Source organism: Salvelinus fontinalis, chromosome 27 (assembly GCF_029448725.1).
Source record: "Salvelinus fontinalis isolate EN_2023a chromosome 27, ASM2944872v1, whole genome shotgun sequence".
In the NCBI taxonomy this organism is placed as follows: Eukaryota; Metazoa; Chordata; class Actinopteri; order Salmoniformes; family Salmonidae; genus Salvelinus; species Salvelinus fontinalis.
Genome location: NC_074691.1, coordinates 39,292,911 through 39,306,377, shown reverse-complemented (window position 1 = coordinate 39,306,377; position 13,467 = coordinate 39,292,911). Strand labels below are relative to the sequence as shown.

Below are 13,467 nucleotides of genomic sequence, written 5' to 3'. Positions count from 1 at the left end.
ACTACCCTCTGGAGAGCCTTACGGTTGTGGGTGGAGCAGTTGCCGTAACAGGCGGTGATACAGCCCGACAGGATGCTCTCGATTGTGCATCTGTAGAAGTTTGTGAGTGCTTTTGGTGACAAGCCGAATTTCTTCACCCTCCTGAGGTTGAAGAGGTGCTGCTGCGCCTTCTTCACAACGCTGTCTGTGTGGGTGGACCAATTCAGTTTGTCCGTGATGTGTACGCCGAGGAACTTAAGACTTACTACCCTCTCCACTACTGTCCCGTCGATGTGGATAGGGGGGTGCTCCCTCTGCTGTTTCCTGAAGTCCACAATCATCTCCTTTGTTTTGTTGACGTTGAGTGTGAGGTTATTTTCCTGACACCACACTCCGAGGACCCTCACCTTGTCACGTTCCTGACCTATTTATGTTAGTTGTTATGTGTGTTAGTTGGTCAGGACGTGAGGTTGGGTGGGCATTCTATGTTTTCTGTTTCTATGTTGGTTTTGGTTTGCCTGGTATGGCTCTTGATTAGAGGCAGGTGGTTTGCGTTTTCCTCTAATCAAGAGTCATATTTAGGTAGGGCATTCTCACTGTTTGTTTGTGGGTGATTGTCTCCTGTGTCAGTATGTATGTTCGTACCACACTGGACTGTAGCGTTTGTTTGTTTCGTTTCGTTTCGATGTCGTCTGTTTCCTGTACGTAAGTTTATGTTTAGTTATGTAAGTTTATGTTCAGGTTTCGTCAACGTCGTTTTCTTGTTTTGTAGTTTGAAAGTGTTTTGTTTCGTTTCGTGTGGCCATCGAATTTTTAATAAAGATGGCTTATTTCCCAACTGCTGCGTTTTGGTCTGAAGATCCTTCTCTCCTCACCTCATCCGAGGATGAGGAGAGCACCAGCCGTTACAGAATCACCCACCACGCTAAGACCAAGCGGCAAGGGAAAATTAAACGGAGTAAGGGACAGGAGAGAAAGGAGCAATGGACATGGGATGATGTTTTGGACGGAAAGGGTTGCTACACTTGGGAGGAGATCCTGGCTGGGAGGGATCGCCTCCCATGGGAACAGGTGGAGGCACTGAGGAGAGCAGAGGCTACCGGGGAGAGGAACCGGAGCTATGAGGGAACGCGTCTGGCACGGAAGCCGAAAAAGCCCGTAAGTAATTCCCAAAAATTTCTTGGGGGGGCTAGGAGGTAGTGGGCCAAGGGCAGGTAGGAGACCTGCGCCCACTTCCCAGGCTTACCGTGGAGAGCGGGAGTACGGGCAGGCGCCGTGTTACGCAGTAGAGCGCACGGTGTCTCCTGTACGAGTGCATAGCCCAGTGCGGGTTATTCCACCTCCCCGCACTGGTAGGGCTAGATTGAGTATTGAGCCAGGTGTCATGAGGCCGGCTCAACGCGTCTGGTCTCCAGTGCGTCTCCTCGGGCCGGCATACATGGCACCGGCCTTACGCATGGTTTCCCCGGTTCGCCTACATAGGCCGGTGCGGGTTATTCCACCTCCCCGCACTGGTCGGGCGACCGGGAGCATTCAACCAGGTAAGGTTGGGCGGGTTCAATGCTCAAGAGTGCCAGTACGCCTCCACGGTCCGGTATTTCCGGCACCACCTCCCCGCCCCAGCCTAGTACCTACAGTGTCTACACTACGCATTAGGCTACCAGTGCGTATCCTGAGCCCTGTTCCTCCTCCACGCACTCTCCCTGTAGTGCGTGTATCTAGCCCGGTGCCTCCAGTTCCGGCCCCACGCACTAAGCTACCAGTGCGTCTCCAGAGCCCTGTACAAACTGTATCTTCTCCCCCTACTAATCCTGATGTGCTTGTCCTCAGCCCGGCGTCACCAGTGCCGGTACCTCGCATCAGGGATAGAGTAGGCTTTGAGAGTACAGTGTGCCCTGTCCCTGCTCCCCGCACTAGTAGGAAGGTGCTTGTCATTAGCACGGTGCCTCCAGTTCCGGCACCACGCACCAGGTCTACAGTGCACCGTATCCGGCCAGAGCCATCCGTCTCCCCAGCGCCATCTGAGCCATCCGTCTCCCCAGCGCCATCTGAGCCATCCGTCTCCCCAGCGCCATCTGAGCCATCCGTCTCCCCAGCGCCATCTGAGCCATCCGTCTCCCCAGCGCCATCTGAGCCATCCGTCTCCCCAGCGCCGTCTGAGCCATCCGTCTGCCATGAGCCTGCAAAGCCGCCCGTCTGCCATGAGCCTGCAAAGCCGCCCGTCTGCCATGAGCCTACAGAGCCATCCGCCAGACAGGAGCCGCTAGAGCCGTCAGCCAGACAGGAGCCGCTAGAGCCGTCAGCCAGACAGGATCTGCCAGAGCCGCCAACCAGACAGGATCTGCCAGAGCCGCCAACCAGACAGGATCTGCCAGAGCCGCCAACCAGACAGGATCTGCCAGAGCCGCCAACCAGACAGGATCTGCCAGAGCCGCCAACCAGACAGGATCTGCCAGAGCCGCCAACCAGACAGGATCTGCCAGAGCCGCCAACCAGACAGGATCTGCCAGAGCCGCCAGCGAGCCATGAGCAGCCAGAGCCGTCAGAGAGCCATGAGCAGCCAGAGCCGTCAGAGAGCCATGAGCAGCCAGAGCCGTCAGAGAGCCATGAGCAGCCAGAGCCGTCAGAGCGCCATGAGCGTCGAGAGCCGTCAGCCTGCCATGAGCGTCGAGAGCCGTCAGCCTGCCATGAGCGTCGAGAGCCGTCAGCCTGCCATGAGCGTCGAGAGCCGTCAGCCTGCCATGAGCGTCGAGAGCCGTCAGCCTGCCATGAGCGTCGAGAGCCGTCAGCCAGCCATGAGCGTCGAGAGTCGTCAGTCAGCCATGAGCTGCCCTTCAGCCTAAAAAGGCTAGATACCCAGAACTGCCCATCAGTCCAGAGCTGTCTCTCTGTCCGGAGCTGCCTTTCAGTCCGGAGTTGCCCCTCTATCCTGATCTCCCTCTCTATCTTTATCTACCTCTATATTCTTATCTATCCCTCTGTATTGATTTATCTCTCTGTCCCGGTGTTGTCCTTATTGGGTATGTTATTAAGAGGATTTTGTGGGGGAGAAAAGAGGGTGGACATTTTTGGAGGGAGGAAGCTAGGATGGATTATGGTGGGGTGGGAACCGCGCCCGGAGCCTGAGCCACCACCGTGGTTAGATGCCCACCCAGACCCTCCCCTAGTCCTTGTGCTGGTGCGTCCGGAGTTCGCACCTTGTGGGGGGGGGTACTGTCACGTTCCTGACCTATTTATGTTAGTTGTTATGTGTGTTAGTTGGTCAGGACGTGAGGTTGGGTGGGCATTCTATGTTTTCTGTTTCTATGTTGGTTTTGGTTTGCCTGGTATGGCTCTTGATTAGAGGCAGGTGGTTTGCGTTTTCCTCTAATCAAGAGTCATATTTAGGTAGGGCATTCTCACTGTTTGTTTGTGGGTGATTGTCTCCTGTGTCAGTATGTATGTTCGTACCACACTGGACTGTAGCGTTTGTTTGTTTCGTTTCGTTTCGATGTCGTCTGTTTCCTGTACGTAAGTTTATGTTTAGTTATGTAAGTTTATGTTCAGGTTTCGTCAACGTCGTTTTCTTGTTTTGTAGTTTGAAAGTGTTTTGTTTCGTTTCGTGTGGCCATCGTATTTTTAATAAAGATGGCTTATTTCCCAACTGCTGCGTTTTGGTCTGAAGATCCTTCTCTCCTCACCTCATCCGAGGATGAGGAGAGCACCAGCCGTTACACACCTCCTCCCTGTAGGCCGTCCACATCAGGTTAATGATGCAAGCAGTAGAATCAGATTTTAAAAAACAGGAAAATATACACTTTATGGAACAGCAGGGACTGTGAAAAGACACACACACACACACACACACACACACACACACAGGTAAAGACACACTTTACACACACATAGATTGTAATATTGTTGTATAGTGGTATTATACATTTTGTGTTGTGGACATGTGGTGGTGTGACAGTGTTATATGATGTACTGTTTTATATTTTGTTTTATGTGTAATGTAAGTGTCTTAATGTTTTTGGACCCCAGGAAGAGTAGCTGCTGCCTTGGCAGGAACTAATGGACCCCAGGAAGAGTAGCTGCTGCCTTGGCAGGAACTAATGGACCCCAGGAAGAGTAGCTGCTGCCTTGGCAGGAACTAATGGACCCCAGGAAGAGTAGCTGCTGCCTTGGCAGGAACTAATGGACCCCAGGAAGAGTAGCTGCTGCCTTGGCAGGAACTAATGGACCCCAGGAAGAGTAGCTGCTGCCTTGGCAGGAACTAATGGACCCCAGGAAGAGTAGCTGCTGCCTTGGCAGGAACTAATGGATCCCAGGAAGAGTAGCTGCTGCCTTGGCAGGAACTAATGGACCCCAGGAAGAGTAGCTGCTGCCTTGGCAGGAACTAATGGATCCCAGGAAGAGTAGCTGCTGCCTTGGCAGTAACTAATGGACCCCAGGAAGAGTAGCTGCTGCCTTGGCAGGAACTAATGGATCCCAGGAAGAATAGCTGCTGCCTTGGCAGGAACTAATGGATCCCAGGAAGAGTAGCTGCTGCCTTGGCAGGAACTAATGGATCCCAGGAAGAGTAGCTGCTGCCTTGGCATGAACTAAGGGACCCCATGAAGAGTAGTTGCAACTAATGGGGAACCCTATTAAAATACAAAAATACAAATACAACAGCAGGAGATGGCATCTAGGATTTTGATACCAGTTGGATTACATACCGCCAAAGTTTTCTGTCACACCCGCGATTAAAACAAACAACCCTTGGGTTGCTGGCCCGCCGCACTTAACACTAACCTCCCTAGTGGACAGAACCACTGGAGGGTTCCCAGAGGCATTTGAGGACCCTAAATAGGGAGGTCTTCCCAGTGCCTGTGTGTGTGTAACTGTCGATCTGCCGATAGTAGTGTTGCTTCTGATAGAAACATGGCCCAGGTGGTAGTGTTGCTTCTGATAGAAACATGGTCCAGGTGGTAGTGTTGCTTCTGATAGAAACATGGCCCAGGTAGTAGTGTTGCTTCTGATAGAAACATGGCCCAGGTAGTAGTGTTGCTTCTGGCAGAAACATGGCCCAGGTAGTAGTGTTGCTTCTGATAGAAACATGGCCCAGGTAGTAGTGTTGCTTCTGGCAGAAACATGGCCCAGGTAGTAGTGTTGCTTCTGATAGAAACATGGCCCAGGTGGTAGTGTAGCTTCTGATAGAAACATGGCCCAGGTAGTAGTGTTGCTTCTGATAGAAACATGGTCCAGGTAGTAGTGTTGCTTCTGATAGAAACATGGTCCAGGTAGTAGTGCTGCTTCTGATAGAAACATGGCCCAGGTAGTAGTGTTGCTTCTGATAGAAACATGGCCCAGGTGGTAGTGTTGCTTCTGATAGTAACATACCCTGAACATGGTTGCCATATTCTCAGAATATCAGAAATGTGTATATTTACAGTAGCATATCTGTACGTTCTCACATTTGCCATTTAATCAATGATGATGCCAGTCATACCAACAAACAACAACTACAACACACAGAGTTCCATCTCCAATTCCAAGTTTTAATGTGGAAAAATAGACAAGTTGCAACAGAATCACTTGGGACCAGTGTTTGGGTAATATATTACAGTAATTACTTTTATTAGTAACGGATTAATATAATAAGTTACTGTCTTCAAATATTGTAATAGATTACAGCTACTTTGTGAAGTATCCTGTATATTACCTTTAGAAGAAAATCTTTACAGCTGTGTTGTATATATATATATATATATTAAAGCCTTAGTCTCATGCTAACTGAATTTATGCTGTAGGCTAACTCTTTTCCAATAGGCTATTGTACAGCTGGAAAAAATCAAACAAAGATGGCAGCTGTGTTGTTACCCCACTTAAAACTTTTTCCTTGTTGAATTTTTCTTCTCTCCATTATTTAGAATTTCACAGAGGAGAAAGAGAACAACATTTTAGTCAAATGCAAAGATCTCCTAGTCCAGAAACATTACATCAAACCTGAAATAGCATCTGGAGTGTTTAAAAAAAAAAAAAACTTTATTTAACTAGGCAAGTCAGTTAAGAACAAATTCTTATTTACAGTGACGGCCTAGGGAACAGTGGGTTAACTGCCTTGTTCAGGGGCAGAACGACAGATTTTTACCTTGTCAGCTCGGGGATTCGATCTTGCAACCTTTCGGTTACAAGTCCAATGCTCCAACCACTAGGCTACCTGCCAGGTTGTGCACAATGGCACCAACCTGGCAGCCAAAATTCCAGCAATGCTTGAAAGAGGATAAATCTATACACATTATGATAGTAAAGATGCACATATAATATTTCCAAGTGTTATAACAACGTTTTCATATTGACAATCGAAATGTCTGATAAATGTAATTCAAAACAGCAATAATGACATTATTAGCAAGACTAGCAAGATTATTAACAGACTCAAATCTCTGGCCACTTTAATACATTGATTTAATAAAATGTATCACTAGTCACTTTAAATAACGCCACTTTATATAATGTTTACATACCCTACATTACTCATCTCATATGTATATACTGTATTCTATACCATCTACTGCATCTTGCCTATGCCGCTCGGCCTTCGCTCATCCATATATTTATGTACATATTCTTATTCATTCCTTTACATTTGTATGTATAAGGTAGTTGTTGTGAATTTGTTAGAGTACTTGTTAGATATTACTGCACGGTCGGAACTAGAAGATCAAGCATTTCGCTACACTCACATTAACATCTGCTAACCATGTGCATGTGACCAATACAATTTGATTTGATTTACATACTGTATATTGATAAGAATATGAGAGCAAGGTTTCAAACCAAGGCCACCAGCATCAATGGTGAACACCCCAAACACTGTCAAATCAAATCAAATTTTGTTTGTCATCATGCGCCGAATACAACAGGTGTAGTAGACCTTACAGTGAAATGCTTACTTACAAGCCCTTAAACAACAATGCTTTAAGAAGTTAAGTGTCACGTTCTGACTGTTATTTTCCTTTGTTTTGTCTTTATTTAGTATGGTCAGGGCGTGAGTTGGGGTGGGCAGTCTATGTTATTTGTTTCTATGTTTAGGTTTGTTCATTTAGCCTGATATGGTTCTCAATCAGAGGCAGGTGTTTTGCATTGTCTCTGATTGGGAGCCATATTTAGGTTGCCTGTTTTCACTGTTGGTTTGTGGGTGTTTGTCTTCCGTGTCAGTGTTTGTTGCCACACGGGACTGTTTCGGTTAGTTCTTTTGTTATTTTGTATTGTGTCTTGTTTTCGTTACCACTCTGCGTATTGGTCCTCCGATCCTTCTCGCCTCTCCTCGTCAGATGAGGAGGAAGAGATAGACAGCCGTTACATTAAGATATATATTTTTTTTAAGTGTTAAGTAAAAGTAGAAAATAAAAGTAACAAATAAGTAAACAGCAGCAGTAAAATAAGGGATAAGAGATATCCCCATAGCATGTGCTTATTGGGACAGTATATTTAGGCCCTGTCCTGAAGAAACCCTAACCCCTTTGGACACAAATGTTCTTGCAACGTTCCCATAAATATCTTACGTTCTGAGAACGTGGTAACCACATTCTGGGTATGTTCTGCTTGACATTAAGGGAATGTTCTCCTAACTTTAATGCCAAAACATACTAAAAAGGTGATCAGAAGATTTTTTGCTAACATACAGTAGATAGAATGTTCCCCTAACTAACGGAAAACTGCACACTCATAAGGGGAACATTATTGGCGGGAACATAATTTTTAGCTGGGCCAGTGGAGGGAGAGAGGTGAGAGGAGAGAGGAAGAGCGGAGGAGAGAGGAAGGGAGGAGAGAGAGAGGAAGAGAGGAGGAGAGGAAGGGAGGAGAGAGAGGAAGAGAGGGGAAGAGAGGAGAGATAAGGAGAGAGGGAAACAATTGGGGGGGGGGGGGCAGTACTACAGATATACAACATATAGGGGCAGTTTCCCGCACACAGATTAATTCCCTACATAGTGAACTACTTTTGACCAGAAATAAGCTTTTGATCCAGCCCTGAAACAGTCTGCTTATCAAGGTCCTGTTGAGCAGCTGATGTTTAGGCTACACTGTGTTTAGACCAGGGCTTGAATAAAACCCTGCACACCCAGACGCTATCCTGGAGAATAGTTTCCATCCTTGATATAAAACATTGCAAAATTACAACCAAATCATTTTGTCTTTATCAGGGATCAAATGGATGAGGTAAGCTACTTCAAAGCAAGGTGCAGTAGGCCTATCTAACTAGACTTGTTTATATATTACTTAAATATTCATGTTTCAGGGGAGATCTATGCACAGCAAGATATTTGTCAATTAGGCTATTCTTAGAATATTTTTTAAATTGTCGCAATTAAGCCTAAATGGCTAGCTAGTGCAGATTTATGTAGGCTATCTGTATATTTTCTTAACTCTTCTTGGTACTGCACTGTTGGTTAAGGGCTTGTAAGTAAGCATTTCACAGTAAGGTCTACTACACTTGTTGTACTCGGCGCATGATGACAAATACAGTTTGATTTGATATCTGCAGTGCCGATGGAGGCTTCAACCACATGAATGCTTAATTAGCTATAGTAACGACCCTGGGTTTATAAGAACGGAAATCGGCTCTGTGGCACGGGCATGCTTTTTGCGGCACAGTCGATAGCGCGCCGGACCTCGGGCTCGAAGGTCGAAGGTTCGAGACCTGGGGCCTGTTGCACAAAACTAGGATAAGGGATTAAGCCAGGATATCTTGGTGATCCTGGCTCAATTGATCCGTAATCCGGTTGCACTAAAGATGGATAGGGGGCAGGAGGATATGTTATGGTATAAATTACCATGGAGATTTATTCTGTGGAGCTAGCCTGCTCCAGACCAGGCTAAATTCCAGGATCTATTTAATCTCATCCCTAATGTCAGTCAGCAGTCACCACAAATGGAAACCAATAGTTATTTCACTGCTCACTATACATTGTTATCACATATAACTAGACCCACTGTCATTATTTAAACGTTTGTGATCATTAATTTCAATGATTTTGGATAAAAAAAATTTTTTAGATGATGTTGCTATCATTAGATAATTTACAGTTTCCCATAGACTATATATAAAATGATAGAATATTAGGGCCACAGAGGGGAAAAACACACAAGTAATAATGTTGTTTTAAAGGAGGACAGTTGTTAAAATGACAGATGTGGGGCATTTCGTGAAATTGTACTTCAGTATGGTTTCATAAACAAAGACATGCTGATGTGCCAGAATATTAAGTATCACATTGTCATAAGTATCAAAACTGTAAAAACAATATGTAGCTTTTCTGCAGAAAGAACCAGCCTCATAAATTTATGACTTTATCCTTTTTCTTCAGTGTGGCCCTAGTACTCTGTCATATAAACAAATACACATTCCATATGAATATAAAAACAATGTGTAACATTATGTTCCTTTATTGAATAAGGACAAAACAAAGCAGGTAAACCATCAGCTCCTTTCGAAACTGAAGTCACAGTGACTCTACAAGATGGAAAGCACAGAATCCAAGCATATTATACAAAATGATACATACACATTCAAAGGTCTGTATATAACACACCCTGCATGTCTGCACACTAAAATAAATGCAGGACAAATCCATACACATCAACTGAACAGACAAATGAATGGATGCAGTAGCCTCCCTGCAGCCTTGTATTACACACAGTATACCGCACAAACATCATAAGAGGCCAAATTCGTTAAAAAACGAACCCAAAAAAAACCAAATTCCTCTGCCACCGCAGGACATATTTAACCAAAATTGAAAGCACACATACTAACTAAAATAATTCAACACATATTGGTCCCTCAGCAGCCGACCACTGTCGTCATCAGGGAAGATTGCCGGATTGTCCCAGTCCATGGCTGGTGGCACTCTGGGGGCCCTCTCCTTCCTCAGGCAGGCCACATTGTGGAGGACAGCACAAGCCACAGTAATATCACATGCCCTAACAGGGCTGACCCTTAATTTGTGAAGGCAGTGAGAGCGTGCCTTCAGGAGGCCAAAGGTCATTTCAACTCTGGCCCTGGCCCTGGCATGGGCATGGTTGTAGTTCTGCTGTGCTTCCTGGGGGTCTGTGAAAGGTGTCAGGAGAAAAGGCTGGCAGCCATACCCCCTGTCTCCCAGCAACACACCAGAGAATTCACCTGTCAACACAAAATCTCATCATTACTACCTCATAAACACAGTGATATTGACACAGCCATGATGGTTATAAATAGGGGTTGTGTGGCTTACCTTGTGATAGGCACTGATAGATTTCAGAGGCCCGAAAGATTCTGGAGTCATGGACTGAGCCAGGCCATTTTGCCACAACATTGCTGATCACACAGTCAGCATTGCAGACCATCTGAAATCATAAGATGAGGAATATTACACCAATCAATGCACATCACTGGCAATGCAGAGTGTTCGTCAATGGACAATATCAAAAAGTTATGTTCACCTGAACATTAATGCTGTGAAAGGATTTCCTATTCACAAAATCGGCCTCATGGGCACCTGAGGGGGCTTTTATCCTTATGTGTGTGCAGTCCACTGCACCAATGACATTGGGGAAACCTGTCACACAAAGTAATGAGTATCCTACTATGTGTTAACAGTTGTCCTGTAATTTGTAGATCCTCTTACCTGCAATCCTATAGAACTCCTCTTTGATGTCACAGAGTCTTCTGTGGCCAGGGAAGGAGATGAAGACATCTGCTAATGCTTTGATAGCCAGACACACACTCCTTATTGTGCGGCAAATTGTGGCCTTGTTCAGCTGTTCTGCATCCCCCACTGAGTACAGGAAGGCTCCACTTGCAAAAAAGCGCAAGGCCACACAAACCATTTGCTCCACACTCAGTGCATGGCTCCGTGCAGTGCGGTGCTTAATCCTGGGACCCAGTAGTCTGCATAGATACCTGATGCCATCTGAAGAAAACCTGTATCTTTCATATAGATGGTCATCAGGGAAGGCCAGTGGGTCCAACCGGTCCCTGAAGACCCTTTCTCGCCTGAAGGCTCTCCTCAGCACAAGTGCTTCTTCATCCACCACATCTCGCACGAATGGGCATGCCATTGTCAGAGCAGAAAGGAACACACAATTTTGGGCCTTCATATAGGCTAGTGGCCACACCTGGTGCTGGGGGGGTGGGCGAAAGAGGGCGATGCCTTATAACGATGACTTGGTTGTACTGATTGCTGGGAAAATAAAAAAAACCTTAGAAAGATGCCACCGTCCTGTGTGCTCACAATAAGAGCTCATATGTCATGGCTCACTTGACTTTACGAGAATATACCTAATTTTTATTTTGAGCTGTGTCATCTTCTTGGAGCTGGGGGAGGAAAGAAAAATAATGATTAATACATTTGTGTTACAGTTAGCATACAGTGTACATTGAAGGCATATCTCACCTCCCTCTCAAGTTTTTTTATTTCAAGGTCCAGTTTCCTAATTGTCCTCTTTTTTATTTCGGACTCCAGTGCAAGATTCTCCATCTTTTTCTTCTTGTACTGAATGTCTATGTCTGCCAGTTCTATTTGGCGCCGGAGGTGGTTGCCATACAACTTTCTGATAGCTTGTGAGCTCTGTGAACACAATACAATTAGCGCAGCTGGAATTTGGCAGGATGTGGTGTCCTTTTATTAATACGCACTATGTTGCCAGGCTGGTTTTCCCACTGTATAGCATCTGGGTCCTGTAAAAGAAATTCGATTTTTTGATTTTGATGAGGACTCCTCACCATTGTAGAGTAAATAGTACTTTCACAGTCTTAACATGATACCTCATGCCTTCTGGAATCCAGAGAGATGGTCTCCTCCTCATCATCGTCTCCATCATGTGCTGTTGCTGCTGCACTGGGGCCTTCACCCTATCACATTTAATCGGATTCATATTGAAGCTAGTAGACAAGACATGCCAGGCCTACAGTATGCCTTTGATGGAGTACTCACTGGATCAGCATCGTCTGGTGCTTGTGCTGGTGGCTCTAACAGGAACACAGTGCTGCCAGACACTGCAAGGCAATAGGTAAACCAAAGTCAGACAGTCCAAATTGATTCAATATGAATGTGGTTGTATCCCATGTAGAGATGGAAGGACATACCTTGAATGAAGCGGGTGGCATCTTGGGAGGAACCTATGCTCGTCTCTTTCCCCCAGGGATCCCCTCTAAGACGGGCCTGCCTTTATTTAGCTCCAAGGCCATGTCCTCTGCTGGGGTAAGGTCAGCCTTTGGTGACCCACCACCCGTGCCTTGTCTGTGGGTATTCTTTTTCACTGCTAAAACAGTACAGACAATGTGTGAGCAGGCACCTTCTGGGTACAATATATGCTTGTGCTTTGTTAAATATTAGTCAGGGACCATACCATTCTGCAGAATGTTCTTGTATTTGATTTTGACCTGCTGCCATGTCCGTTTTGGCCCGTTCATGTTTAATCTACACACACACACACACACATTTAATGGAGTCACACTGCAAAAAATTACTTGGTATTTTTGTCTTGTTTTCAGTAAAAATATCAAAAAATGTATCATAGCTTTATACAGTGTGATGGAGTTACTTTACACAATTTCACTCATATCTGCAGTGCATTTCAATTAAATTTAACCGTTTCATAATTACAGTACAACTGCATTTTTGGAGATGTGAATTAAATATTTGAATTGTAATTGTGATGTTTCAGCGGAGCGGTGACTGTGTAATTGTGCACTACTTACGCATTCAGGCGGTCTGCAATACTTTGCCACGCTTTTTCTCTTTGCTTTATCACTGTGGCGGTGTTGCCTTTCTTCTTAATTATATCTTTTACCTCCTCGTATGCCTCCATGAGGATTTGTGCTTCCGACGGGGAAAAGTACGCGGCTCTAGTTGCCATGGTAAATCAGTTAATCTGTGATCTGTGGCGGGGTCTATTTGAGTGAGCCGTGAGCGCGCACCTATCCAGGATTGGTTTCACCTGGTTTAATGAATCCGTGTCTGCTCATCCTGGCTTGGTCTTTGTGCAACCAATTAAGCCTGGACGCACATGTTTTGGCTTCATTGAGCTCAGCTGAGTCATTTATCCCGGATGTCTTAATTCTACTTTTGTGCAACAGGCCCCAGCTCTTTGCCTGTTTCATTACACTATAGTTAACTAGCGAGATAACTGCTATGTTTTGACTTGGCTATATAGTTAGTCTGTTGTCCGTCATTATTTTATACCTACTGCTGATGAAATGTCGCGCTCTCCTGGTACACACGCAGAAAACACAGACGCGCGCTGAAAAATCATTCCGATGATGGCCGATATGTCGATTTGTGATTGATTGATAATTAAAAAAAATAAAGTGTACCTCGTGCACATTCAGACTGACGCGTTCTCAATCTTGAACAGCCTACTGTCATGCACAGATCTGCAAATAAGCTTGAATAAAGCGGAATTAGGAAGTTGGGTTGTTGGAAATTAATGTCCACTCCCTTCATTCTGCTTTGATCAACCTTTTTTTGCCTCGGTGTG

General features: G+C 45.5%; 1 protein-coding gene and 1 long non-coding RNA gene across 2 annotated transcripts; both read right to left on the bottom strand.

Moving 5' to 3' along the window:
- Positions 1–9,123: 9,123 nt before the first annotated feature.
- On the bottom strand, positions 9,124–11,046 carry LOC129825721 (putative nuclease HARBI1). Its single transcript, XM_055885902.1, has 4 exons — positions 10,614–11,046; positions 10,429–10,544; positions 10,221–10,332; positions 9,124–10,129 (listed from the first exon to the last, which is right to left on the bottom strand). Exons 1-4 carry the CDS (start codon positions 11,044–11,046, stop codon positions 9,759–9,761), a joined length of 1,032 nt encoding a protein of 343 aa, XP_055741877.1. The 3' UTR covers positions 9,124–9,758.
- Positions 11,047–11,387: 341 nt separating this feature from the next.
- Positions 11,388–13,067, bottom strand: LOC129825720 (uncharacterized). The gene is made up of 3 exons (XR_008754924.1): positions 12,337–13,067; positions 12,074–12,249; positions 11,388–11,983 (listed from the first exon to the last, which is right to left on the bottom strand). It is a non-coding gene; the product is annotated as an uncharacterized LOC129825720 (long non-coding RNA).
- Positions 13,068–13,467: the final 400 nt, after the last annotated feature.